Here is a 26,195-nt window from a genome sequence, read left to right as displayed (position 1 = left end):
TAATTGTGAAGTGGAAGGAAAATGATAAATGATTTTCAAATGTTTTAAATAAATATGTGAAAAGTATGGCGTGCATTTGTATTCAGCCCCTGAGTCAATACTTTGTAGAACCACCTTTCGCTGCAATTACAGCTGCAATTCTTTTTGGGGATGTCTCTACCAGCTTTGCACATCTAGAGAGTGACATTTTTGCCCATTCTTTGCAAAATAGCTCAAGCTCTGTCAGATTGGATGGAGAGTGTCTGTGAACAGCAATTTTCAAGTCTTGCCACAGATTCTCAATTGGATTTAGATGCTTTGATCTAAACCATTCCATTGTAGCTCTGGTTGTATGTTTAGGGTTGTTGTCCTGCTGGAAGGTGAACCTCCGCCCCAGTCTCAAGTCTTTTGCAGACTCTAATGCCGTGTACACACGCTGAGGATTTTCAGCAACAAAAGTACGACGGCCTGTCCGACGGACTTTCTAACGACCGGACTTGCCTACACACGATCACACCAAAGTCTGACGGATTCGTACGTGATGACGTATGACCGGACTAAAATATGGAAGTTGATAGCCAGTAGCCAATAGCTGCCCTAGCTTCGGTATTTGTCCATCGGACTAGCATACAGACGATTTTTCGACCGGACTCGAGTCCGTCGGAAAGATTTGAAGCATGTTCCAAATCTAAAGTCCGTCAGATTTTCGACCGAAAAAGTCCACTGCAGGTCCGATGAAGCCCCCACACGATCGAATTGTCCGCTGGACTCGGTCCGTCGGACCAGTCCGGTCGAAAAGTCCGCTCGTGTGTATGCGGCATAACAGGTTTTCTTCTAGAGGCTCATAGCTGGTCACATTCCAGTACTTCTACTGCTCTCATTTAAAAATACATTTAATTAAATATGAATGATTATAGAGCTGCAATATTGTGTGTCTTGTGCATCTGCCTGGAGTTTAGCTTTAACTCCTTTATGACCACATCGCATATACACTATATTGTCAAAAGTATTGAGGCGCCTGCCTTTACACACACATGAACTTTAATGGCATCCCAGTCTTAGTCCGTAGGGTTCAATATTGAGTTGGCCCACCCTCTGCAGCTAGAACAGCTTCTAATGGTTGTAAAATCAGAAGTTTTTTTTTTTTTTTTTTTTAAATCTTATTGCATTCTATGCATTAAGGTAAAAAACCTTCAGCCCCCCTTTTACTTATCTGAGCCCCATCTCTATCCAGCGATGTTCACGAGTGCCTCAGCCGTCCAGGACTCTCCCTCCCGATTAGCTGAGACACCACAGCGGCGCCATTGGCTTCCACTGCTATCAATCAAACTCAGTTAGTCAATCAGGAGAGCAAAGCGGCGGGGCCGAACCGCAGCTCCGTGTCTGAATAGGCTTGCTGTGGGGGCCCTCAACAGGAGAGAGGGGCCAGGAGCTACAGCCAGGGACCCGAGAAGAGGAGCTGGGCTGCCCTGTGCAAAACCACTGCACAGAGCAGGTAAGTATAACATGTTTATTTGTTTAATAGGGAAAAAAAACAAAAAAACAAGACTTTACTCACTTTAAACTCTTCTGGGAAGACTGTCCACAAAGTTAAGAGTGTGTCTATGGGAATGTTTGACCATTCTTCCAGAAGCACGTTTGTGAGGTCAGGCGCTGATGTTGACAAAAAAGGCCTGACTCACAGTCTCCGCTCTAATTCATCCCAAATGTGTTCTATCGGGTTGAGGTCAGGGCTTTGCAGGCCAGTCAAGTTCCTCTACCCCAAACACGCTCATCCACGTCTTTATGGATCTTGCTTTGTGCACTGGTGCACAGTCATGTTGGAACAGGAAGGGGACATCCCCAAACTGTTCCCACAAAGTTGGGAGCATGAAATTGTCCAAAATGTCTTGGTATGCTGACGCCTTAAGATTTCCCTTCTTTGGAACCCTACCACAAAGCAAGATTCATAAAGACATGGATGAGCGAGTTTGGGGTGGAGGAACTTGACTGACCTGCACGGAGTCCTGACCTCAACCCCATAGATCACCTTTGGGATGAATCAGAGTGGAGACTGAAAGCCAGGCCTTCTCGTCCAACATCACTGCCTGGCCTCACAAATGCACTTCTGGAAGAATGGTCAAACATTCCCATAGATACACTGCTAAACCTATTGGACATCCTTCCCAGAGGAGTTGAAACTGTTATATATACACAGTGCCTTGAAAAGGTATTCGTACCCCTTGAAATTTTCCACATTTTGTCATGTTACAACCAAAAATGTAAATGTATTTTATTGGGATTTTATGTGATAGACCAACACAAAGTGACACATAATTGTGAAGTGGAAGGAAAATGGTTTTCAAAATGTTTTAGAAATAAATATGTGAAAAGTGTGGGGTGCATTTGTATTCAGCCCCCCTGAGTCAATACTTTGTAGAACCACCTTTCACTGCAATTACAGCTGTAAGTCTTTTTGGGGATGTCTCTACCAGCTTTGCACATCTAGAGAGTGAAAAAGCTCAATTTTGGTCTCATCTGACCAGAGCACCTTCTTCCACGTTTGCTGTCCCCCACATGGCTTTTTGCAAACTGGACTTCCTTTGACTTTCTTTCAACAATTACTTTCTTCTTGCCACTCTTCCATAAAGGCCAGATTTGTGGCGTACACGACTATTAGTTGTCCTGTGGACAGATTCTCCCACCTGAGCTGTGGATCTCTGCAGCTCCTCCAGAGTTACCATGGGCCTCTTGGCTGCTTCTCTGATTAATGCTCTCCTTGCCCGGCCTGTCAGTTTAGGTGGACGGTCATGTCTTGGTAGGTTTGCAGTTGTGTCATACTCTTTCCATTTTCGGATGATGGATTGAACAGTGCTCCGTGAAATGTTGAAAGCTTGAGATATTTTTTAGAACCTAACCCTGCTTTAAACTTCTCCACAACTTTATCACTGACCTGTCTGGTGTGTTCCTTGGTCTCTAAGATGCTGTTCGTTCACTTAGGCTCGATTCACACCTATGCATGTTGCTTTTCAGCGTTTTTGGAGGTTTTTTTTTTCATGCTTGCCACGTTTTTGAGCAGCGTTTTTGTAGCGTTTTTGCAGCGTTTTTGCCGCGATTTGCGTTTTTTTTTTTCATTTTTTTTTTCAGTCTTAAAAAAAAATTAAAAAAAAAAAAAAAACGGCAAAAACGCACCAAAAACGCTGCAAAAACGGTGCACTTGCGTTTTTGATGCTTGTCCATTGAAATCCATTACATGCAAAACGCTGCTTTTTGCATGAAAAAAGTCCCCGACCCTTTCCAAAAACGCAGAGATACAAAAAAGCATTGATGTGAACATGTTCCATAGGAACCCATGTTAAAAAATTCCCATGCATTTCTGCAAAATGCAAAATGCATCAAAAAACGCGCTAGTGTGAATGGAGCCTCAGGTTCTCTGACAAACCTGTGAGGGCTTCACAGAACAGCTGTATTTATACAGAGATTAAATCACACACAGGTGGATTTACTAATTAGGTGACTTCTGAAGGCAATTGGTTCCACTAGATTTTAGTTGGGGGTATCAGAGTAAAGGGGGCTGAATACAAATGCGCGCTACACTTTTCACATATTTATTTGTAAAAAATTGTGAAAGCCATTTATCATTTTCCTTCCACTTCATGTTGGTCTATCACATAAAATACATTTACGTTTTTGGTTGTAACATGACAAAATATTTGACATTTCAAGGGGTATGAATACTTTTTCAATTCACTGTAGCTGCAAATGGTGGGCCAACTCAATATTGAACCCTACGGACTAAGACGCCATTAATGATCTTGTGCATGTAAAGCAGGGGTCTCAAACTGGTGGCCCTCCAGCTGTTGCAAAACTACAAGTCCCATGAGGCATTGCAAGGCTGACAGTTACAAGTATGACTCCCACAGGCAGAGGCATGATGGGACTTGTAGTTTGGCAACAGCTAGAGGGCCGCCACTTTGAGACCCCTGATGTAAAGGCAGGCGTCCCAATACTTTTGACAATATAGGGTATCGCATATATGGGTAACTGTTTGTGCAGGAAGTATTTAAAGTGGGAATCCCACGAAAAAACTTTTTTTTAGATGTCAGCAGCTGTAAATACTGCAGCAGCTGCTGACTTTTAAAATAAGGTCACTCACCTGTCCCGGGGTCCAGCGATGTCGGCACCCGAGAATCCTCAGGTGCTGCCGCCGCCATTCTCAGTGAGGGAATCAGGAAGTGAAGCGTTGCTACTTCGCATGCGCGATGCGCTTTCTCAATGGTCCCCGCTATCTCCGGGGACCTGTGTCTTTCCCAGGAGACAGAGGGGGAATGCGGGAGGGGGTGTGACTCCCATGGGAGTCTATTCCCGGAAGTGGGTGCGGATACCTGTCTTAGACAGGTATCTGCACCCCCCTCCCCCCTGAAAGGTGCCAAATGTGACACCGGAGGGGGGGAGGAATCCGATGAGCGGAAGTTCCACTTTTGGGTGGAACTCCGCTTTAACTGTAAGCTCTGACAGTTACACTGCAGAAAATGCTCCCATTCATTTGCTTGCACCACAGCTACAGAAGGTCCACACATGGCACAAGGGTTACCTTTGCCCTTTTATGATCAGATACAACAATCAATGAGCCCATCTGCCATCACCCTTATATTTGCAGTGTACACACTTTCTTCAGTGCTGATAGAATGAATAAAATGTCCTGAGTGTATCATTGTTAACCTTTTTTATTATTTATTTATTTTTTTTAGAAAAAAAACACATTAATGCATAAAACACAATATATTTTATTTTTTTCCAGATGTGCTTGAAAAAAAAAAAGTCTTAAAAAGGAGCAACTCAAATCCAATCAGAATCTATTTTTAAATTCAAAATGGCATCTGTGTGTCTCTTTTCCATGTCTATGAATTTGTGTTTGACACGTGTGGCTGCATAGTGAATTCACGTATAGTGAAGTCAGCGAGCAGCAATGAATTTTTGAAGATACAGTACAAATCAGAATCTAAACAAGGAATTCACCAACAGCATAAAAAAAAGAATAAAATTCTGTACTCTCAATGTATAATTGCCAATTTAAAAAAAAAGTTCTGAGCAGACATCAGGTACATGAACATTACTGCCACAAGTTGGTTAGTTCAGAAGACAGTTTAATATTTTCAACCTACCAAAGTTAAATGTTTCTACTGGGAACATTGTGATTATGGCTGTTTAAAGGGCCAGTCTCTGCACACTGATACTTCAGTTTTTTTTTTTTTGTCAGATGTTGGAGAGTTGAGTTACCTAATGGTTTATGATATACGGTATGACCATAATTTTATGAAAACCTGACCAATCACACTGCTGTATGGCCAACAGTAAGTGGGCACCCCTCTAAATGATATGACCATAAAAGTATTTTTTCCCCATAAAACAGATACTAATATTATACAACCTGCATTAGCTGTTTATTTTTATTAAAGTGATTGTATAGGAAGTTTTTTTTTGTTTTTTTTTAACAACAAACATCTCTATACTTACCACCGATGCTTCTGGCCCCTCCTCTTCATCTAGTGCCCCAAGGGAAGCCGCTTCCCATGGGGGCACTTGTGTGTGCTCGCTCCCGAGCCCGCTACTGCATCCATTGACACAGACTCGCCCCCCAACCCTCCCCTCGCTTACTAGCCTTGATTGATGTCACTTTGGAGCCAATGGCTCCTGGTGCCGCAGCAAAGACAGTGAGACACAGAAGTGAGGGAGGGGAGAGAACAGCTGCAGACATGCATGGCTCTGGATCAAATGAAGGGCTCAGATAAGTATAGGGGGGCCAATTTGATGGCTAAACATTTTTTTACCTTAAAGGGGGAGTTCCACCCATAAATGGAACTTCTGCTTTTCCGAATCCTTCCCCCCTCCGGTGTCACCTTGCAGGGGGGAGGAGGAGCAGATACCTGTCTAATACAGGTATTTTGCTCCCACTTCTGGGCATAGATACCCAAGCCACCCGCAGGTATCTATGCCACTTCCGACACCTTCGCCATCCCCACCGCTGTCCTCTGGGAGACACACAGGTCCCAGGAGACAGCAGGAACCAGTGGAATCTCGTAGCGCGAGTCGCGCATGCACAGTAGGGAACCAGGAAGTGAAGCCGCAAGATTCCCTTAACGAAGATGGCGGCGGCAGCACCCAAGAGCCGAGGGACAGATTGGCTTCGGGTGCCGACATTGCAGGCGTCCTGGACAGGTAAGTGTCCTTATTTTAAAAGTCAGCAGCTGCAGTATTTGTAGCTGCTGACTTAAAAAAAATTAAAAAATATTGGCGGAACTCCACTTTATTGCGAGGAATGTATTAAAAGGTAAAAAAACTTTTAGGCTTTAGAACCACTTCAATTTCCTCCTCTAAGCTTACTTTATAATGGCTGCACTGACACACATTCTACTAGTGTCCCTATGGTGCCCCTTGCAGACTCTTCTAGGTGTGCACTCATGATCTGAACTACAATTGTACGTGCAGCTGTTCGGTACATGCAGAGCCGCCGCTGTCAGTCACTGCTGGGGAAGAGGGGGAGCGGTATGGCTTTCGCTCTGGGCATCCCTCTCATGCTGCATGTGTGTGCAGTGTTCTGACAGGCTGAACGTACAGCTATAGGTTCAAAGCGTAAGCCCAAACAGAGGAGATTGCTACGGCTATGAATAGGCCCTGACATCACGAGAGGAACAAATAGAACTGGAGTGCATCAGTGCGCCTGAGCAATAAGCTCAATACAATAAATTTATAGAAAACAAAACAGCTAATGCATGCAAGTTAGGATCTGTTTTATTAAAAAGAAAAATTACTTTAATATCAGATGTCCTCAGTGAAGGGTAACATACAAATGCAGACAACTGTAAGCTTCCAACATTGTGACAACTGTTTGGGGAAGGCCCTTTTCTGAAGGACTGTGCCCCTACCTATAAAGCCAGCTCCATAAAGACATGGTTTGATGTGGAGGAACTCAAGTCGCCTGTACCGAGTCCTGACTTCAACCCTACTGAACATCTTTAGGATAACGTAGAATACTGATTGCAAGCCAGGTTCTCGTCCAACATCAGTAACCAACCTCACAGATACTCTAATGGCTGAATGGGCACGCAGTCTCGCAGTTATGGTCAAAAATTCCTCCTGAATGTTATGCAGGTCCAATCCAGAGCTACCGCAAGCGCTTGCTTGAAGTCATTGCTACCAAAGGAGGTTCGACCAGCTATTATCGCCAAGTGTTTACTTAATTTTTCCTTCAGCACTGTAAATGTTTAAATGGGTGTGTTCCATAAAGACAATAAATTAAAATTGTTTGTGTGCTATCAGCCTAAGCACATTGTGTTTGTCTACTGTTGTGACTTAGATGAGGATCAGATCACATTTTATGGTAAATTACTGCAGAAAACCAGTTAATTGCAAGGGGTTCACATACTTTTTTTGCTACTGTAGATGTGATTGCCAGCTGTGTACAAACCTTGGGCCATATAGCATAACTCTGCTTGTGTGATTTATAACACAGCACTTATGTTTGTGCCGAACAGCTAAAGGCCCACTCAAAACGGATCTATTTTACTTCCTTCTGATAGCAGCTGGTTTATCAATGTATATCTTTGGAACTCCAGAGGAAAGATTCCACATACCCAAATCTACACACTGCCACATCCTCTATGAAGCCAACTGATGTTTGCCATAATGTGGAATCCATAGAGACAACCTGAGTGAGAACAGCTATGTAAAGACCCCTTTCAGACTGAGGCACTTGAAAACACCGGGGAGCTTTTGAGGTGTTAGTGGTGCGCTTTTTTGAAGGTTACGTGACTCGAAAGAACTATTTTGAGGAGCTTTTGAAGAACTTCCCATTAATTTCAATGGAGAGGGGCGCTTTTGAGGCACTTTTTTTTAGCACTCCAAACATGCTCCATGCTGTTTGCAGGAGTTTTTTCACCTCCCCGCCAGCACACCGCCCCAGAGTGAAAGCATTCATTGATCTTCATGAAAATAGGTTTTCGTGAGCTTTTCAGGCGTGTTTTTTTTTTCTCTTTTTTTAGCACAAAAGTGCCTGAAAAGCACCTCTGTGTGAAAGGGGTCTAATTGTAGCATGTAGGGGAAGTTAAGAGGTGCAGAGCTCTAGTCTCCAAAAGTATAAGACAGCAGTGGGTGATTTACTGAGATGGCAGTTTTAAAAGGACATACCCTTTGGCCTGGTTCACACCACTTTGCTTTTCATTCGTTTCTGCAGTACTTTTTGCACACGAGTTTCACAGTTTTTATGCTTTTTTTTTTTTCCTTCTTTTGCAAATTTGTTGTTGGGCAGATTAAAAATGCAACGGGCAGCAAAAACGCACTACATACTTTTCTGCAGCTTCTCCACTGAAGTCTACTGAACCAAAAACACACCATTTTGCGTTTAAAAAAGTCCCTGATCCTTTCCAAAACCGCAGCGGCTGGGGAAAAAAAAAAAAAAAACATAGATGTGAACATGTCCCATAAGAAACCATGTAAAATTGACTGTTGTGCGTTTCTGCAAAAAGCATCAAGAAAATGCATAGGTGTGAACCAGGCCTATAAAAAAAAAAAAAAAAAAAAAAAAAAGAGTCTGACTCATTTGGTAGTACTAACACTGTGTTACTAGACGCATGTCCATGTCAGGTGCACTATTACATCAAATGACCACCAGCACTGTGCCCTTATCCTTGATGTACTGGAACGACAACAGCCTGTAGGTTCTGTACTTCGTCTTTGAGCTTTTCACTTCCTCTGTGACAATGACAGTTTGTCTCGGTAAGTTCAGGTAACTCAGCGCATTGGCCGAAATGGGAAAGCCATGCCAGGCATGAAGGTCTGCACAGGATGTCCTGATAAGGGTGAGTGAGTAGGCAATGCTGCATGTGCCGGCAGCGTCGCGTGAGCTGAGAGTGCTGTGTGCGCTGGTAGTGCTGCATGAGCCGGTAGCGTCGTGTGAGCGGGAAGGGCTGTGTGCGTAGATAACGCAGTGTGAGCAGGGAGAGCTGGGAGAGTAGGGTAACCTAGAGGTGGGGTGTGAATATGGGGGTAATATGCAGGTGTCAAAGTGGGGTGCGCAGGCTGAGGCTGAACCGGGCCAGAGATCACCAGCTGCATGAGGCTGAGGGAAAAAATAAAAAGAAACTGTTAAAAGCACAAATGATTCCCTTTTATATTTTTACTTGCAACATATCTGCTCAATACCATTCATTTTGGAGGACTTGGCGGCCATTACTGTACACAGGGAAGCCCCTAAATGATTCTGTATACTAAACGAAAATGGCTCCTAGAATTTGTATTTGCCCATTAAAAACACTGCACCTCACAAACCATAAGGATATAAGCAATGCAAAAAAAAGGCGTTTCACTTTAACTGAACAATAAATTGAAGACGTCTCCCATTTATACTATATTATCCAGATTCAAGATGACCACTTAGCATTGTGTGATTAAAATTGAAGCTTGTTCAAACTCTGGACAATCACTGGAATTCTGGGAGTGGCAATGTTAAGCCCTTTACCCCTAAGGGTAAAACAAACCTTAATGCCTAAGCCCAACATTGCAACTGTGTTAGTAAAAATCAAACATGTCATCACAACTGCTTTGGAAATGGAGGGTGGATTATACTGCATTTTTTTCAGGACAAATATTGGGCTTTAATTTGTTGGTAAATGGTAATGGCTATCTCCTAATTTTTTTATTATCATCTAAGCAAAACTGGTCCAAAATAGTTAAAAAAAAAAAAAAAAAAAAATTAAAAACCAAAAACACACAATTTTTTTTTTTTTTTTTTTTTAAGGTTTTACCCCCTTCCTGACAGAGCATTTTTTACAATTTGGCACTGTGCTGCTTTAGCTGGTAATTGTGCGGTCATGCAATGCTGTACCCAAACTAAACTTGTGTCCTTTTGTTCCCACAAATAGAGCTTTCTTTTGATGGTATTTGATCACCTCTGCGGTTTTTATTTTTTGCGCTATAAACGAAATAATACTTAAAATTAAAAAAAAAAAAAAAAAGATTTTTTTTTTTTTTTTAATAACAAAAAGCAGAAAATAACAATAAACAAAAAAACAAAAAAACAATAAAAACTTTAGTCATAGATTTAGGCCAAAATGTATTCAGCCACATGTCTCGGGTACAAAAAAAAAAAAAAAAAAAATTCAATAAGCGTATATTTATTGGTTTGCGCAAAAGTTATAGCGTCTACAAACTAGGGTACATTTTCTGGAATTTACATAGCTTTTAGTTTATGACTGCCTATCTCATTTGTTGAGGTGCTAAAACGGCAGGACAGTACAAACACCCCCCCCCCCCATGACCCCATTTTGGAAAGTAGACACCCCAAGAGGCATGTTGAGCACATGGAATATTTTTTTCTTTTGTCATAAACGATTGAAAAATTACAAAAAAAAAAAAAAAAGAAGATTTACAAAGTTGTCACTGAAATGATATATTGCTCACACAGGCCATGGGCATATGTGAAATGACACCCGAAAATACATTCTGCTGCTTCTCCTGAGTACGGGGATACCTCATGTGTGGGACTTTTTGGGAGCCCAAAAACCAATAACCGCCTTCAGGCTTTCTAAGCGTGTAAATTTTAGATTTTTACTCTTCACTACCTATCACAGTTTGGGAGGCCATGAAATGCCCAGATGGCACAATACTCCCCCAAATGACCCCATTTTGGAAAGTAGACACCCCAAGCTATTTGCTGAGAGGCATTTTGAGTCCATGGAATATTTTATCACAAGTTTCGGGAAAATTAAATTTTTTTTTTTTTCGCAAAGTTGTAACTAAATGATATATTGCTCAAACATTCCATGGGCATATGTGAAATTACACCCCAACCACATGTGAGACTTTTTGGCAGTCTAGCCGCGTACAGGACCCCGAAAAGCAATCACCGTATTCAGGCTTTCTAAGGGCATAAATTTTTGATTTCACTCCTCACTGCCTATCACAGTTTCGAAGGCCATGGAATGCCCAGACAGCACAAACCCCCCCCCAAATGACCCCATTTTGGAAAGTAGACACCCCAAGATATTTGCCGAGAGGTATATTGAGTATTTTGCAGATCTCGCATTTGTTGTAAAGTTTTGAAAATTGAATAAAAAAAATAAAATACATACATTTTCCTTTTCTTTCTTCATTTTAAAAAACAAATGAGAGCTGCAAAATACTCACCATGCCTCTTAGAAAATTTTACACCCTTAGAAATCCGGCTCCTAAAAAGTCTCACACATGTGTTATCCCCGTACTCAGGAGAAGCAGCAGAATGTATTTTGGGGTGTAATTCCACATATGCCCATGGCATGTTTGAGCAATATATCATTTAGTGACAACTTTGTGAAAAAAAAAAAAAAATGTATTGTCATTTTCACGAAACTTGTGGCAAAATATAAAATATTCCATGGACTCAACATGCTTGTCAGCAAATAGCTTGGGGTGTCTACTTTCCAAAAAGGGGTCATTTGGGGGGGGGGGTTGACCTATCCTGGCATTTTACCCACACATTAGAACAACTGGGGATTAGCGGCAATGTGACCAGCATACAAATTGCTTTGGTCCACAATAGATCTATAGAGATCTTCCATGAAAAACAGCGAATAAAAATCAAGTGACGTAAAATCAACTGTTTCCACCTGAATTCCGGGTTGGCCAGTGAATGGGGGAAGTACGGGTGCTGCAGAAGTGGTGGGCTCCCAATTTGGATTGGCAAATGCAGCAAGAGGGGCCCTATGGGCTCGACAGGCCTGTCTTTGTCTTCTTGGTGGCAGCGGGACACTACTTGTGCTAGCCACCTTGAACTGCACTTATGGGACTCGCCACGTCACCACGTGATACTGCAGTGCTGGTTTGACTGCGACCAGGATGTACTAGGCCACTGGTGCTTTCCAGTTCACCAGAAGGATAAGCGGCACTAGTACTGGCTCTCTGCTCCATACAAGAGCCCTGCAGTTCTTGCACCTTAACAGCAGCAGAAGATCGGGGTCTGGTACGCCTGACCTTGGCAGGGACCATAACTCCATCAGAGCTAACTGTCAGGGTGCCGTTGCGGTCTACAGGATAGTATTCTGAGCCTGAATCTGACAAATGAGTGACTTCCTCTTCACTCTCATTTGTCATGCTCAGAAACGTGTAGGCCTTTTCACTAGTGTACCTTCGATTGGCATTGTTGCCTCTAAATTTACTGGTACACTAGGTGAGACACCCAGGAAAAAAAAAAAAGGAGCACCTGACTGTCAGCGACTGCTTCAAACGCTACCAAAAATGTTGTTAGTATTCGCAGGCTACAGTTATGCATTTAGTGTTTTGTAAGTGACAGTGATCAATTGATACTGCACTTGGGTGGGCAGAGCGGAGGTGCTAAACGCAGGTGCTAGCAGGTATCTGGACTGATCCTGCTAACACTACGTTTTTGGGAACCCTAAACTACTGGGGACGCTAGTATAGATCTGATGAGATCAGATCTTGATCCGTTCAGACACTATACTACTAAGGGAGGTGTATGGTGCGTGCATGGGTGTTAGCGCTACTGGCACTAATCTGACGCTGCCTGGGGCATTGCAGACCCTCACTGACGCTAAAACCTAACTGATATCACCTGCCGGGTAATCAGAGGATTTTACCCTTATTTAGGTAATATACAGCGGTTACCCTGATGCTATAAAAAAAATAACTAACTAACCAGCGTCACCCGTAACACTAATACAGTGATCACTGGTGACAGGGGGGGTTATCAAGGGGTTAAACCTTTATTAGGGGGGTACCCTAAAGCTACTTGGGCCTACAACTAACTGTCCTAACGCTGATTAGTATTACAAATGACACCAGTACAGTGACCAGTGAAAAATCTGACAACTGCACTGGGTGACACTGACAGGGAGTGAAGGGGTTAACGGGGGTGACAAGTGTACCTACGTGTACTGGTGTTAGTTAAACTTACTGTGAGATGTTCTCTCTGGAGCGAAAAGGATTCCACAAGGGGACATGACATCACTTCCCCTGCCTGTGTTTACACTTACAGGCAGGGGAAGGATTTCATTCACCAGAATCGATCAGCAGGTCCAGGCCATAAATCATTGGCCTGGACCCAAAGATTTATCAGTTCTGAAACAAATCCGATGGTCACGAGCACGGCGGGGGCACGTGGGTGCACCCCCTGGCGGCGAAACCGCGCCCCCGCACAGGTACAGGATTTCGCGCAGCGGTGCCATAGTGAATGTACGCTGTAATTTAAATTTACATACATTTAAATTTAACTGTATATTTCTTGCTACTACCATAACCTACCACCAAGGAACCCAAAATAAATTCTCCTGCTTTCTGACAATCGCAGTGATACCACATATGTGTATGTTAGTAGTTGTTTGTACCCGTAGTACAGCCCAGCATTTTGCTTTTTTTTATCCTACCCAAAACACACTGACACTAAAAAAAAAAAAAAAAAAAAATCCTGTCCAAAAAATACTCACCTTGATCCATACACGAACCCTGGGGCTGACCTAGATCAAACCTTGATCTAGGTATTTTTTTTTATTTTTATTATTATTTATTTTTCTATACACACTTTTTTTTTCCTCTATGGGTCCTTTCACATGGACCGTCTGCCCAGCAGACCCCACTTTGCTCAATGGTGGATCGATCCGCTGATCCCCGCTGTGCAGGCAGATGACAGGTCTGGTTCCGCTCACTGTACAGAGACGTACCTGTCAGAGTCCCACTCTCCTCTATGTGGAGATTGGATGAAAACTGACCGCCTGTCTGTTTTCATCCAATCCCATCCGCCAAACGGATGGAAAATAGGGTCTCCATCAGTCTGGATTTCACAGACAGGGTCCAGGGCCGTCTTTAGCGCAGGGCAAACGGGGCACTTGCCCTGGGCCCAATCTTTGTTGGGGGGCCCGCGCTAGCCGTGAATTGGGGCCCCGATGACAGCTTTGCAGAGTGCGCAGAGGACACGGGAGGATGTATTCCGTGCTAACCAGCTGAGAGGGGGTGGGGCCGGGAGCTCCACTGACGCTCTGACCCCGCCTACGTGACGGCTTGTAGTGAGAGCCAGTGATCGGAGTGGGAGTGTCATTGGAGCTCCCGGCCCCGCCTCCTCTATACTGGCTGGTGAATACAGAGGTCCGGGGGCGGGGCCGAGAGCTCCAATGACACTCCCACTCCAATCACTGGCTCTCACTACAGACGCTCTATTCCGAGTACACAGGCTGCACGTGGGCGGGGTCAGAGCGTCAGTGGAGCTCCCAGCCCCGCCCCTCTCAGCTGACTAGCGCGGGAATACATCCTCCTGTATCCTCTGTGCGCTCTGCAAAGCTGTCATCGGGGCCCCAATTCATAGGTGATGCAGCCCCCAACACAAAGCATCAGTGGAACTGTTGTAGTGAGAGCAGAGAGTGGAAGCCCCGCCCACACACCTGAATGTATGTAGTGAGTTTGGCTGGCCAGGTATGTCCTTACAACCATAGAATGCCTGACTGCTGAAACCCTGAGCTGTGTTATTCAACTGTAAAGCTGTGCATTGCTGAAAGTTCTTTGACCATCTCCTGTATAATGTCTGCAGTCTCTGATTGTCTCCTGCAGTATGTCAGCAGTCTCTGGTAATCTCGTGCAGTATGTCCGCAGTCTCTGGTAATCTCCTGCAGTATGTCCACAGTCTCTGATTGTCTCCTGCAGTATGTCCACAGTCTCTGATTGTCTCCTGCAGTATGTCCGCAGTCTCTGGTAATCTCCTGCAGTATGTCCGCAGTCTCTGGTAATCTCCTGCAGTATGTCCGCAGTCTCTGATTGTCTCCTGCAGTATGTCCACAGTCTCTGATTGTCTCCTGCAGTATGTCCGCAGTCTCTGGTAATCTCCTGCAGTATGTCCACAGTCTCTGATTGTCTCCTGCAGTATGTCCGCAGTCTCTGGTAATCTCCTGCAGTATGTCCGCAGTCTCTGATTGTCTCCTGCAGTATGTCCGCAGTCTCTGGTAATCTCCTGCAGTATGTCCACAGTCTCTGATTGTCTCCTGCACTATGTCCGCAGTCTCTGGTAATCTCCTGCAGTATGTCCACAGTCTCTGTCTCCTGCAGTATGTCCGCAGTCTCTGGTAATCTCCTGCAGTATGTCCGCAGTCTCTGATTGTCTCCTGCACTATGTCCGCAGTCTCTGGTAATCTCCTGCAGTATGTCCACAGTCTCTGATTGTCTCCTGCACTATGTCCGCAGTCTCTGATTGTCTCCTGCACTATGTCCGCAGTCTCTGATTGTCTCCTGCAGTATGTCCGCAGTCTCTGGTAATCTCCTGCAGTATGTCCGCAGTCTCTGGTAATCTCCTGCAGTATGTCCGCAGTCTCTGATTGTCTCCTGCAGTATGTCCGCAGTCTCTGATTGTCTCCTGCAGTATGTCCGCAGTTTCTGATTGTCTCCTGCAGTATGTCCGCAGTTTCTGATTGTCTCCTGCAGTATGTCTGCAGTCTTTAATTGTCTCCTGCAGTATGTCCGCAGTCTCTGGTAATCTCCTGCAGTATGTCCGCAGTCTCTGGTAATCTCCTGCAGTAAGTCCGCAGTCTCTGATTGTCTCCTGCAGTATGTCCACAGTCTCTGATTGTCTCCTGCAGTATGTCCGCAGTATCTGGTAATCTCCTGCAGTATGTCCACAGTCTCTGATTGTCTCCTGCAGTATGTCCGCAGTATCTGGTAATCTCCTGCAGTATGTCCGCAGTCTCTGGTAATCTCCTGCAGTAAGTCCGCAGTCTCTGGTAATCTCCTGCAGTATGTCCGCAGTCTCTGATTGTCTCCTGCAGTATGTCCGCAGTATCTGGTAATCTCCTGCAGTAAGTCCGCAGTCTCTGGTAATCTCCTGCAGTATGTCCGCAGTCTCTGATTGTCTCCTGCAGTATGTCCACAGTCTCTGATTGTCTCCTGCAGTATGTCTGCACTCTCTGACACTCTCCTGTAATATGTGTATTAATGTGCCTTTACTTGCTCAATTATTTGGGATTGCTCCACTGCTCAGTGAGAGGTAATGATGTGCATTAACCTCTAGCAACCAATCAGCGAACAGTAGTGATCTGCTTTAATCTCTAGCAACCAATCAGTAAGTGATAATGATGTACTGTAACCCCTAGCAACCAAGTGAGGGCTAATAATGTACATCAACCTCTAGCAACCAATCGGCAAGCAGAAATTATGTGTTGTAACCTCTAGAAACCAGCCAGTGAGCAGTAAGGATAGGCTGTAACCTCTGGCAAACAATTGCAATTGCTGCGTGATCTGCTGCAGTAAACTGATTTTGAGTCTACCTGCTATTTTTTGTATGTCTCAGAATGGAGGGGGGGGGCCCCAAGAAAATGTTTGCCCAGGGCCCAATCAAAATTAAAGACGGCCCTGACAGGGTCGGATATCAGTGGATGTCAGCGGACATCCGCCAAACCATAGGTGTGAATGGAGGCCTCTGATCAGTTCCGCCTTTAAAACGGACAGGCGGATCTGATTGGAAAGCCCATGTAAAAGGGGCCTATCTCTGCAAGGACAGAGAAAGATACAATGTATCTGTCTCGTCCATTCACAAAGACAGAAAACACAGGGGCAGGCTTCACCGTGACTGATCACGGTGATAGATATTCAGAGGCTATCACAGCGCGATCAACTGACATGGAATCAGGCGTTCCGATGGTTAGAATGGGACCCGGAGAGCTCTGGGTGATACACAAAAGGGAGATACGCAAATATGCGGCCCCATGGAAAAAAAGCCCAGTCCAGTCCAGTGGGGCCGCATATTTGCGTCCGGTCGGCGTAAAGGGGTTAATTAAAAGGTGAATATAAGAATCACTGATATGGAACAAGTATGCAGAAAGTGAAGTCAGACTATAGTCTGTTCTGTATGCCTGTTTAAGGTCAGCAATTCAAAGCACAACACCCAAAAAACAAGTATACTTTTGTATGTTGCCAAACCAGGCCTCAGCTTTGTTCTGGAGCTTTGCCCATCACCCCCCCCCCCTTTCTTCCAAACATTTGATGCAGCGCCACAGTTGCTACCATAGAGCAGTTCAACTAGATATGGAGACAGCAATGGCATGCCAAAACAAGTACAGTCTTTGTTGTTACATTCACTTTTTTGACAAAAGGAGATTTATGAATAGAATGAACTGTTCAAAACACTCACTTGTTATGGGGGAGACGAGAACAGAGCGTCCTCAGGTCATCTAAAAAAAAAAAAAAAAAAAAAAAAAAAAAAAAAAAAAAAAAGTTTGTTAATAAAAAAAAGTATTCCATACGAATATGATATATATATATATGCAACAGCTTGCTTAAAGATATTTTATCCTCTACACAGCCTAAAGCCCAATTCTATTTTTTTTGTTTCTATTGTCCAACAGTAGCAACAATATAGCAAGCACTGCAATCCTTCGAAGACTCATTTGTAAGTCTGGCCATACACCGTTCGAATCTTGGCCAGTTTAGCAGGACCTGCCCAAAATTCAAACCATTAATAGGCATGCTGAATGTACCAAGTTGATCAAATGATCCACTTGTGTACCACCAGCCAGCCAGCAGGATCCTCTTGCGATTTTATAGCCAGCGGCTGCTATAGCCACTAGCGAAAATCATGGTCTTCTCCCGGCAGGGACGGTTTCCCCCGCCCGGAGAGGACAATGGCACCGCAGGAGGGATTCCCACATCAACACTGTCTGTGTCACTGTCTGTGTCAATTTTTTTTCCCGCAACCCATGGTTGCAGGAAAGAAACTAGCTCCAAGTATTGCCAGCCTTAAGCAAGCCACAATTGAACTGGAGCAACAATACCGTACCCATAAGTTTACCAAATGTAAAATATTTAAAGGACACTGCACACTCATGCAACAAGCATCTGATATATGCCACTACCAAACAAAAAAGAGCAATATACTGCTGAACATTATAAAGATCTGGCAGAGATGAGGGATGAAAAGGTGATTTTATTATGGGCAGCACAGTGGCTAAGTGGCTTAGCACTTCTGCCTAGCAGCACTGGGATCATCAGTTTGAATCCCAACCACTGCACTACCTGCATGGAGATTGCATGTTCTCCCTGTACCTGAGTGGGTTTCCTCCGGGTACTCCGGTTTCCTCCCACGCTCCAAAGACATGCTGGTAGGTTAATTGAATCCTTTCTACATTGGCCCTAGTAGGTGTATGCATTTGAGTTAGGGAGCTTAGATTGTAAGCTCCTTGAGGGCAGAGACTGATGTGAATGTACTGTATATATGTAAAGTGCTGTGTAAATTGATGGCGCTATACAAGTACCAATAATAAATATTTTACTTTGTTCTGAGTCAAATTACATTATCTATCCCTATTATGCATTTCTGCAAGCAACAGATAACTTTTACAGTGATCCATTATTGTAATGAGAAACGTGGTAGGGAAAGGTCCATCACAGGAGTTCTACAAGAAATTCCAATGACAATTAACAGAGGTTAATCGGTACTTCCCCTCTTGTTACATCTGTCAATTCCAGGTCTATGGCCTGCCTCACCTATTGGTAAAGCCCAAGCCATACATTTCAGAAAATCTCTCTATACAATTAACTGATGCCATACAGGAGGTTATTATGCATGAAAAATATAAAAATGTGAAAAGCTCTGTGCCAAAGATATAATAAATAATTATCCAGCTGCAGTCACTAAGCTCACTGTGGAGTGTGCAAAGAAACAAAATATGTGTATGACTGCACTCAAAATATCAAGTGTTCACCTACCTAAAACAACAAAAAGTGTTAAAATAATGCACAATATTTTGAAAGTGAATATTTTGTTGATACATTTTATATAGTATTTTAACACTTTGTCTTTTTTTAGGTAATTTAAAGCGGAACTACACTGTATCTGAGCATCACAAACCCAAAACTCAATTTAATCACTTCAGCTCCGGAAGGTTTACCCCCCTTCGTGACCAGGCCATTTTTTGCGATACAGCATTGCGTGAATTTAACTGACAATTGCACGGACGTGCAGCGCCATACCCAAATAAAATTGATATCCTTTTTTTACCCACAAATAGCACTTTCTTTTGGTGGTATTTGATCACCTCTGCAGTTTTTATTTTTTGCACTATGAACTAAAAAAAAGAAACATATCATTTTTACTTTCTGCTATAAAATATACTTTTATTTTTTTTAAATCAAATTTCTTTATAAAAAATTTAGGCCAATGTGTATTCTGCTACACGTTTTTGGTAAAAAGAAATCCCAATAAGCGTATATTGGTTTGCGCAAAAGTTATTGCATCTACAAACTATGGGATAGATTTATGGATTTTTTATTTTACTAGTAATGGAGGTGATCAGCAATTTTTAGTGGCACTTCGACATTGCGGGGGGAAAATCTGACACCAAGTGACAATTTTTGGGGACCAGTGACACCAATACAGTGATCAGTGCTAAAAAAATATGCACTGTCACTGTACTAATGACACTGGCAGGCAAGGTGTTAACATCAGGGGCGATCAAAGGGTTAAACGTGTCCTTAGGGAGTGCTTTCTAAGTGTGTGTGTGTGTGTGTGTGTGTGTGTGTGTGTGTGTACAGAGATCCCCATCTCCCCTACTAGTAGAACAGTGATCTGCCTTGTTTACATAGGCAGACTCCGGTTCTACCTCTCTCGTGAATGATCAAGCAGGCCCCGCTGACTGGACACAGCAGGAGCCAATCAGACCCGGAAGAGCGAAACCACGTACCTGTACGCGACTTTTCATAGGGGAGCAGTTGCCCCGCAGATTAACGTACACAGGGTGGTCAGCTAGTGGTTAAAGTGTTAATAAACCTTTGTTTTACATTAAAATAACAAACATGTTATTCTTACCTGCTCTGTGCAGTGGTTTTGCACAGAGCAGCCCGGATCCTCCTCTTTTCGGGTCCTACGCCGGCACTCCTGGCCCCTCTCTCCTGTCGGGTACCGCCACAGCAAGCAGCGGGGGCACCCGGGCAGGCACGATCCTGAGCCAAGACTTTGTGTCTATTTACACACGGAGCCGTGGCTCGGCCCCAACCCCTCCAACCTCTGGTTCACTGGCTGTGATTGACAGCAGTGGGAACCAGTGGCCCCTGCTGCTGCCAAAAGCTAAAATCAGGAGTACGAGTCCGTGAGGAGCCAAGGTTCTTGTGGACATCGCTGGATCAAGAGGAGGCTCAGGTATGTATGGGGGGGGGATGCTGCACACAGGTGTTTTTTTATCTTCATGCATAGAATGCATGAAGGTAAAAAAAAAAAAAAACTTGTGCCTTTACAACCACTTTAATAAATTTTTGTTATTCAAAAGCAAAATGACTTTGAAAAGCACCTCCCTAGCATTACTGGGTGAGGTTATCTTGTGTAAGGGCAGATGATTCATGTAGCCGTTACTTCCTGGAATCCATCTGCCCTTAGCTCAGGGCACAGGCTAGGCGCTAGAGAGTGTGCTTAGCTCAGCAAACCCCACCTTCCCTCCTGAAGACTCCTGGGATGCATGACATTTGCCTAGGTCTGGAAACCAGGAAATAACCGAAGAAATGCAAAAGAAAGTTTAAAACCAGTAAATATGATATACCGTACTTTCCTATCTATTTTTTAATGCTAGCAGCATAATTACAAATAATCCAAGTTGATTGAGAGAGTAAAGTTCCGCGTTAGCACTTGATATTTTGAGCGCAGTCATACACATATTTGTTTATTATGCATTGAAACCCCTCACTTTTTCACTGCTGTCTGTGTCATTGCAGAGCATGGCCTCATTTTTTGCATCTCTAATCACCGGGACAAAGTTAAAAAAAAAAAAAAAAAAAGCCAGGAAAAGCTCTCCAGCGGGAACACTGTCAACAAAGAAAAATGAAAGTAGAGAAGAGTTGAGGCCTGAGTTGAACGGACTTTGGGCTTGAGTCACAGGGCTTGCATTTTAATTGTTCTGATAAGCTTCTGAGATCATTTACAGTTCATAGACAGGTGCATTTAATCTACAGTTGACCTCTTTCCTTCCTTCTCGTTTTGCATTCTAATTGACTTGGGAAAGAGAAACTACTTTGACGCAAATAAAAACCCATCGTCACAGGCTTCCTAGAGCCTTTGTTAGGTTCCTACTGACAAATGTGTCCCAGCTTGGGAGATTTCCCATTATTTACTGTCTTAGTGTCACCAAGACATGTGGGGGGGGGGAGAACAAAAAATAGAACAGCCCAATGGGTACACAGAGCGCAATTAAACCTTTACAGATATTCCAACTTGTCCACAGTATGTCTAAAACTAAACATTTTTTGACTGGAGTTGGACTTTTTTGGACACATTAACCATAACCCTTCTTGCTAGGACTTGATTACTCCAAGCAGAAATCCATCATGTATGGTCGTACGAACAATATAACTATTTTTATATAAAATGATACAGAACTAGTGCGCACAACCAGAATCTCACAAAATCAAGGGTACTAGAGCAAAGATTAGAGAAGCTGCCAACATAAGAGGTGGCCTCACCCACCCTAATAGGTAATGTATTAAAGGTAAAAATTATGTGGCGCTAATCAAAATTTACCACTTGATATAAATCTCAAACTAAAGAAATCTCAATGCTTCCTTACTGCTCAATACTCAAAAACTCTCTTGATGGACAATACTTACTTCTCCCATTAGGGGGCAACCAAATCAGCAAAAATATTAAATACTGGTAAATAAACCAAAATAAAATAGAATAAAATATATATATACCATCCAATAACTCAAGTGTTCCTCAATCAGACTGTGTAAAACTGTGACCAACGGTGCTTTTAAACACCGACACAATAGATGAAAATAAACAGTTCCTCAAAGTGTGTCATAAATTGTGCATAATTTTCTCCAGCTTAATAAATAAAAATAATTTCCTACACCAAATAAATAATGCTGATGGATAGATGATATCAGAGCAGCTGTGATGCAATAATAAATATAAAAGTGCAACTCTATATCACATATATATATATACAAAGTGATCAAGTGCAAAAAAGTGACATTAGTGCAGAGCCGTGCATATATACAGATCTGACTCTGAAATAGACTCCCAAAATCCAACTTCTCTATCCCCCTAAAATTATGAAGATACAAAAAAGAAAAAAAGAAAAAAACTGTGACAGTGAACTGTGATCAAGTCCAAAACTAATGCTTCATGCAATGTGATTCATAATGTCCATACAGATGGTTAATATTAACATGCCAGTAGCGTGACTTTGTGCTGGATTCATTCACTTGAACAGTAGGTGCAGCACACAGGTGTTTCCCCCAGCCTCTCACCTCTATCAGCGGCCCCCAATGGGCCAAGTCAGGCAGATAGTTAATATTCCTCTGTCAGGGATGATGCTCCAACAGCCGTCCCCCTCTTCCAAAGGGTATGCGTGGGTCAGACTCTCTAACTAGTCACCAGCGCTCCCACCGACCCCAGAATAACAATGAAGAAGGAGATGCTTCCATAGTGAAGTAATTCCAATACAAGTTTATTGATAAAAAGTAGTAACTTACATTAAAAACTGAAACTGTTAGCGAAATTGCAGCAGAAACAATCAGGCTTCCGGGGACGGCCGTACCCGGAAGCCTGATTGTTTCTGCTGCAATTTCGCTAACAGTTTCAGTTTTTAATGTAAGTTACTACTTTTTATCAATAAACTTGTATTGGAATTACTTCACTATGGAAGCATCTCCTTCTTCATTGTTATTCTGGGGTCGGTGGGAGCGCTGGTGACTAGTTAGAGAGTCTGACCCACGCATACCCTTTGGAAGAGGGGGACGGCTGTTGGAGCATCATCCCTGACAGAGGAATATTAACTATCTGCCTGACTTGGCCCATTGGGGGCCGCTGATAGAGGTGAGAGGCTGGGGGAAACACCTGTGTGCTGCACCTACTGTTCAAGTGAATGAATCCAGCACAAAGTCACGCTACTGGCATGTTAATATTAACCATCTGTATGGACATTATGAATCACATTGCATGAAGCATTAGTTTTGGACTTGATCACAGTTCACTGTCACAGTTTTTTTCTTTTTTTCTTTTTTGTATCTTCATAATTTTAGGGGGATAGAGAAGTTGGATTTTGGGAGTCTATTTCAGAGTCAGATCTGTATATATGCACGGCTCTGCACTAATGTCACTTTTTTGCACTTGATCACTTTGTATATATATATATATGTGATATAGAGTTGCACTTTTATATTTATTATTGCATCACAGCTGCTCTGATATCATCTATCCATCAGCATTATTTATTTGGTGTAGGAAATTATTTTTATTTATTAAGCTGGAGAAAATTATGCACAATTTATGACACACTTTGAGGAACTGTTTATTTTCATCTATTGTGTCGGTGTTTAAAAGCACCGTTGGTCACAGTTTTACACAGTCTGATTGAGGAACACTTGAGTTATTGGATGGTATATATATATTTTATTCTATTTTATTTTGGTTTATTTACCAGTATTTAATATTTTTGCTGATTTGGTTGCCCCCTAATGGGAGAAGTAAGTATTGTCCATCAAGAGAGTTTTTGACTATTTTTATATAGCCCGTTCAATCATGTTTTTACTGTATTTTACTACTTTATCTAAAATCCTAGGCCTCATGCACACTGGGCAATTGTTCATGCATGAGGCTATGGCATTTAGGCACAGATGGCTGGTAGACTCTATGAGAGGCTGACAGCTGCTGTGGCTTGGCGGTGCACAGGGCAGTATGGATGTTTAGTGCAGTATGCACCCAGGGAAAAATGCCTGGAGTGCAGACTGCTTATGTTCCAAGCATCCATTCCTGGTCACATACTGCACTAAAACTTAAGCACTGCTTGGTGCACCAACCAGCCCCAGCAGCTATCAGCTTCTCATAAAGGGACAGGCTCTAGGCAAAGGGTCTGGACAGTGTGCCCGTACAATCAACCTGCAACTAAACAACGTAGCCTCATGCACCTGGGCTGAATGCCCAAGTGTGCCAGAGGCCTCATCTGTGTGGTTATCGGTAGTCTAATTAGTGTCTTTTCATGCATAACTTACCACGGGTGCAAATCAATGCCCCTGTTGCCATGGACACCTGTAACGCCTGGGCGAGACGATCTAATGCCAACTCCATCTCTTGCTCAGCATTAAGTGGGTTAAGCTCTTCACAAAGTTGTCCTAACTCTTCAACTAATGGTACAAGCTGCTCAAACAGCACAAGTGCCAGTCGCCCATATAGTCCTTTCTCTGTAAGGTGAGTCTGAAGGACCATGAGCCCTTGCAGCACACTCAGATGGAGCTTGGAGTAAAGGTTCTGATTATCTCTAATTGGCTCTCCGCCAGCTGCTTTCTGCTTGCGTCTGTAGGCTAGAGGCGCAATTATACACCAGTGAACCAGACCCATTAGTGGGGAGAAGTCCAAGAAACCAATTGGCAAGTTAGCTGTGATGGGGGTATTGAGAAAGGTGATCAGAATGAGGCGAGGATCTTCAAAAATCCAGGATACGATCATTTCCAGAAGATCATGAGGGGGCAGGAGGTCCTCTGCAACAGATTAAGAAAGGAAACATGTCAAGGAAACTGAAATTGCTACTCAAACTTTTATATGTATTCCTTACTTCAACTCAATATACAATAATTTTAAAATCTGACTACAATATATGCATTTTAATAGGTTGGACCCAGGAGTGATGTAGCCAATAGACCTAACACATCAAGGAGCCATGTTTTGTAAAAATGGGGTTTCCTCCCCTTCCACCAGCCTCAGAGCTACCCTCACCCCTACATGACCATCAGCAAGGAGGAAGGGGCACACCCGATTACCCACCCATAAGAAAAATACCAAGAGAGCAGAGTGCCTGCTGATGTACAGGAAACAAAACTAAAGCAGCAATGAGGAGATCTAATTTTACAGTGTTTAGGGGCTTGCATTTGCTATGTGGTGGGAGAAGCCAAAGTTCATCCTGTCCTAGAAAATTACTGGGGAAAAACATTCCAGCTGCAAGAACCAGCGTATTCCTGCGACTGGAATGACAGGTGCATGTGAATTGTGGGGGCCGCTCATCCTGTAAAAAGTACCCATGTAGCCAGGGACGGATGTCTGACTTTGGATGCATCTGACTGCATCCAGGCTCAGAAACACATCCCTAACTATAGATAACCATTTGTAGTGCTAGTACATGCAAACAGCTGCTTTCATTACTTTGTACAGGCTGAGCAGCTGCCGCTATTCGCATATACCCATCATCCAGTCACAGGAACATTCTGATTCTTGCCACTGGAATCTGGTGGATGCGGGTGAATGTAAAGGAGACCTCCAAAACACGTTGACAAGCAAGCGTTTATGCCAGATCATTATACAGTCAAGTGGGAAGAAGGTATAGATGAGTGGTCACACACACAGGGACAGAAGGTACACAGGATTTAATATCATGAGGTTCTTAAAATGGTGTACATTAAAACAAAACATCACAATAACTTTCACAGGCTCTGTGCACATACTCTGCTGAGTTAGCTGGGCAGAGAAACTGGCAAAAACAGTGCTTCAGCACTCTCATATTTCTGGACAATATAGCTTGAATCTGGGACTGAATGGCTTGCACAACAGCTTGTTGAGTTCAACAGCTGGACGGCAGCAGGTTGCCCAAAGCCACAGTTCAGAATCATACACATCAGTTTGGCATTTTCACTTACCTGCACCAATTTGGTTATACATATCTAACAGAGAAGCATATCAACAATACCACATTGCTAAAGGACTCTCACCTGTAGACATGTCATAGTATGCAGCTACAGCAGTGATAAACTGACAGCAGAAGCGAGGGCTGACATTGAAGATCTGTTTCAGCGTCTGGATGGAGCCTGGCACCAGGCCACAATAGTCATCTACCAGTGCTTTGGCCAAGCGGACACAGTAAACAGCTGGAGTGCGCTGCCGATCAATTGGGAGGAGAAAGAAGACCAAACTGAGTCAATTTGGAATTGAAAACGTCACCATCCAAGCAATTCAGTTATTACATATCAAAATCCAATGTGGGAACGTCATTACTTTGACAAAACAACTAAAGACCTCATGTGACACAGGTATTATCTTGCAAGAGCTAGCATGGAGCCTCAGGCCTAAAAACTGGGAGGACCTGAGGTAGTGTAGCAATTTCCCACTAAATCACGTCTCAAAATCTCCTACAAAAAACAAACACTTTTTGTTTTGAATAGAGTGAGAAAAAAAAAAATAGATACTGCGTCTAAATTTTACTGCTGTTATGCCCCTGTTGGGAACACTTCCCTTCATT

General features: G+C 43.3%; 1 protein-coding gene across 1 annotated transcript in view; it reads right to left on the bottom strand.

The window, feature by feature from the left end:
• Positions 1 to 4,848: 4,848 nt before the first annotated feature.
• Positions 4,849 to 26,195, bottom strand: part of INTS15 (integrator complex subunit 15) — a 33,299-nt gene continuing 11,952 nt past the window's right edge. The window contains exons 4-7 of the mRNA XM_073636598.1: positions 25,669 to 25,834; positions 23,962 to 24,447; positions 17,114 to 17,153; positions 4,849 to 9,076 (exon numbers count right to left, since the gene is read on the bottom strand). Coding sequence (XP_073492699.1) covers positions 8,749 to 9,076; positions 17,114 to 17,153; positions 23,962 to 24,447; positions 25,669 to 25,834 — 1,020 coding nt within the window. The 3' untranslated portion in view covers positions 4,849 to 8,748. The remainder of the gene's footprint in view (positions 9,077 to 17,113; positions 17,154 to 23,961; positions 24,448 to 25,668; positions 25,835 to 26,195) is intronic.

This window comes from Aquarana catesbeiana, linkage group LG06 (genome assembly GCF_042186555.1).
Source record: "Aquarana catesbeiana isolate 2022-GZ linkage group LG06, ASM4218655v1, whole genome shotgun sequence".
NCBI lineage: Eukaryota > Metazoa > Chordata > Amphibia > Anura > Ranidae > Aquarana > Aquarana catesbeiana.
Note: the sequence above shows the minus strand (reverse complement) of the source record. Positions and strands in the feature narration are given on the sequence as shown.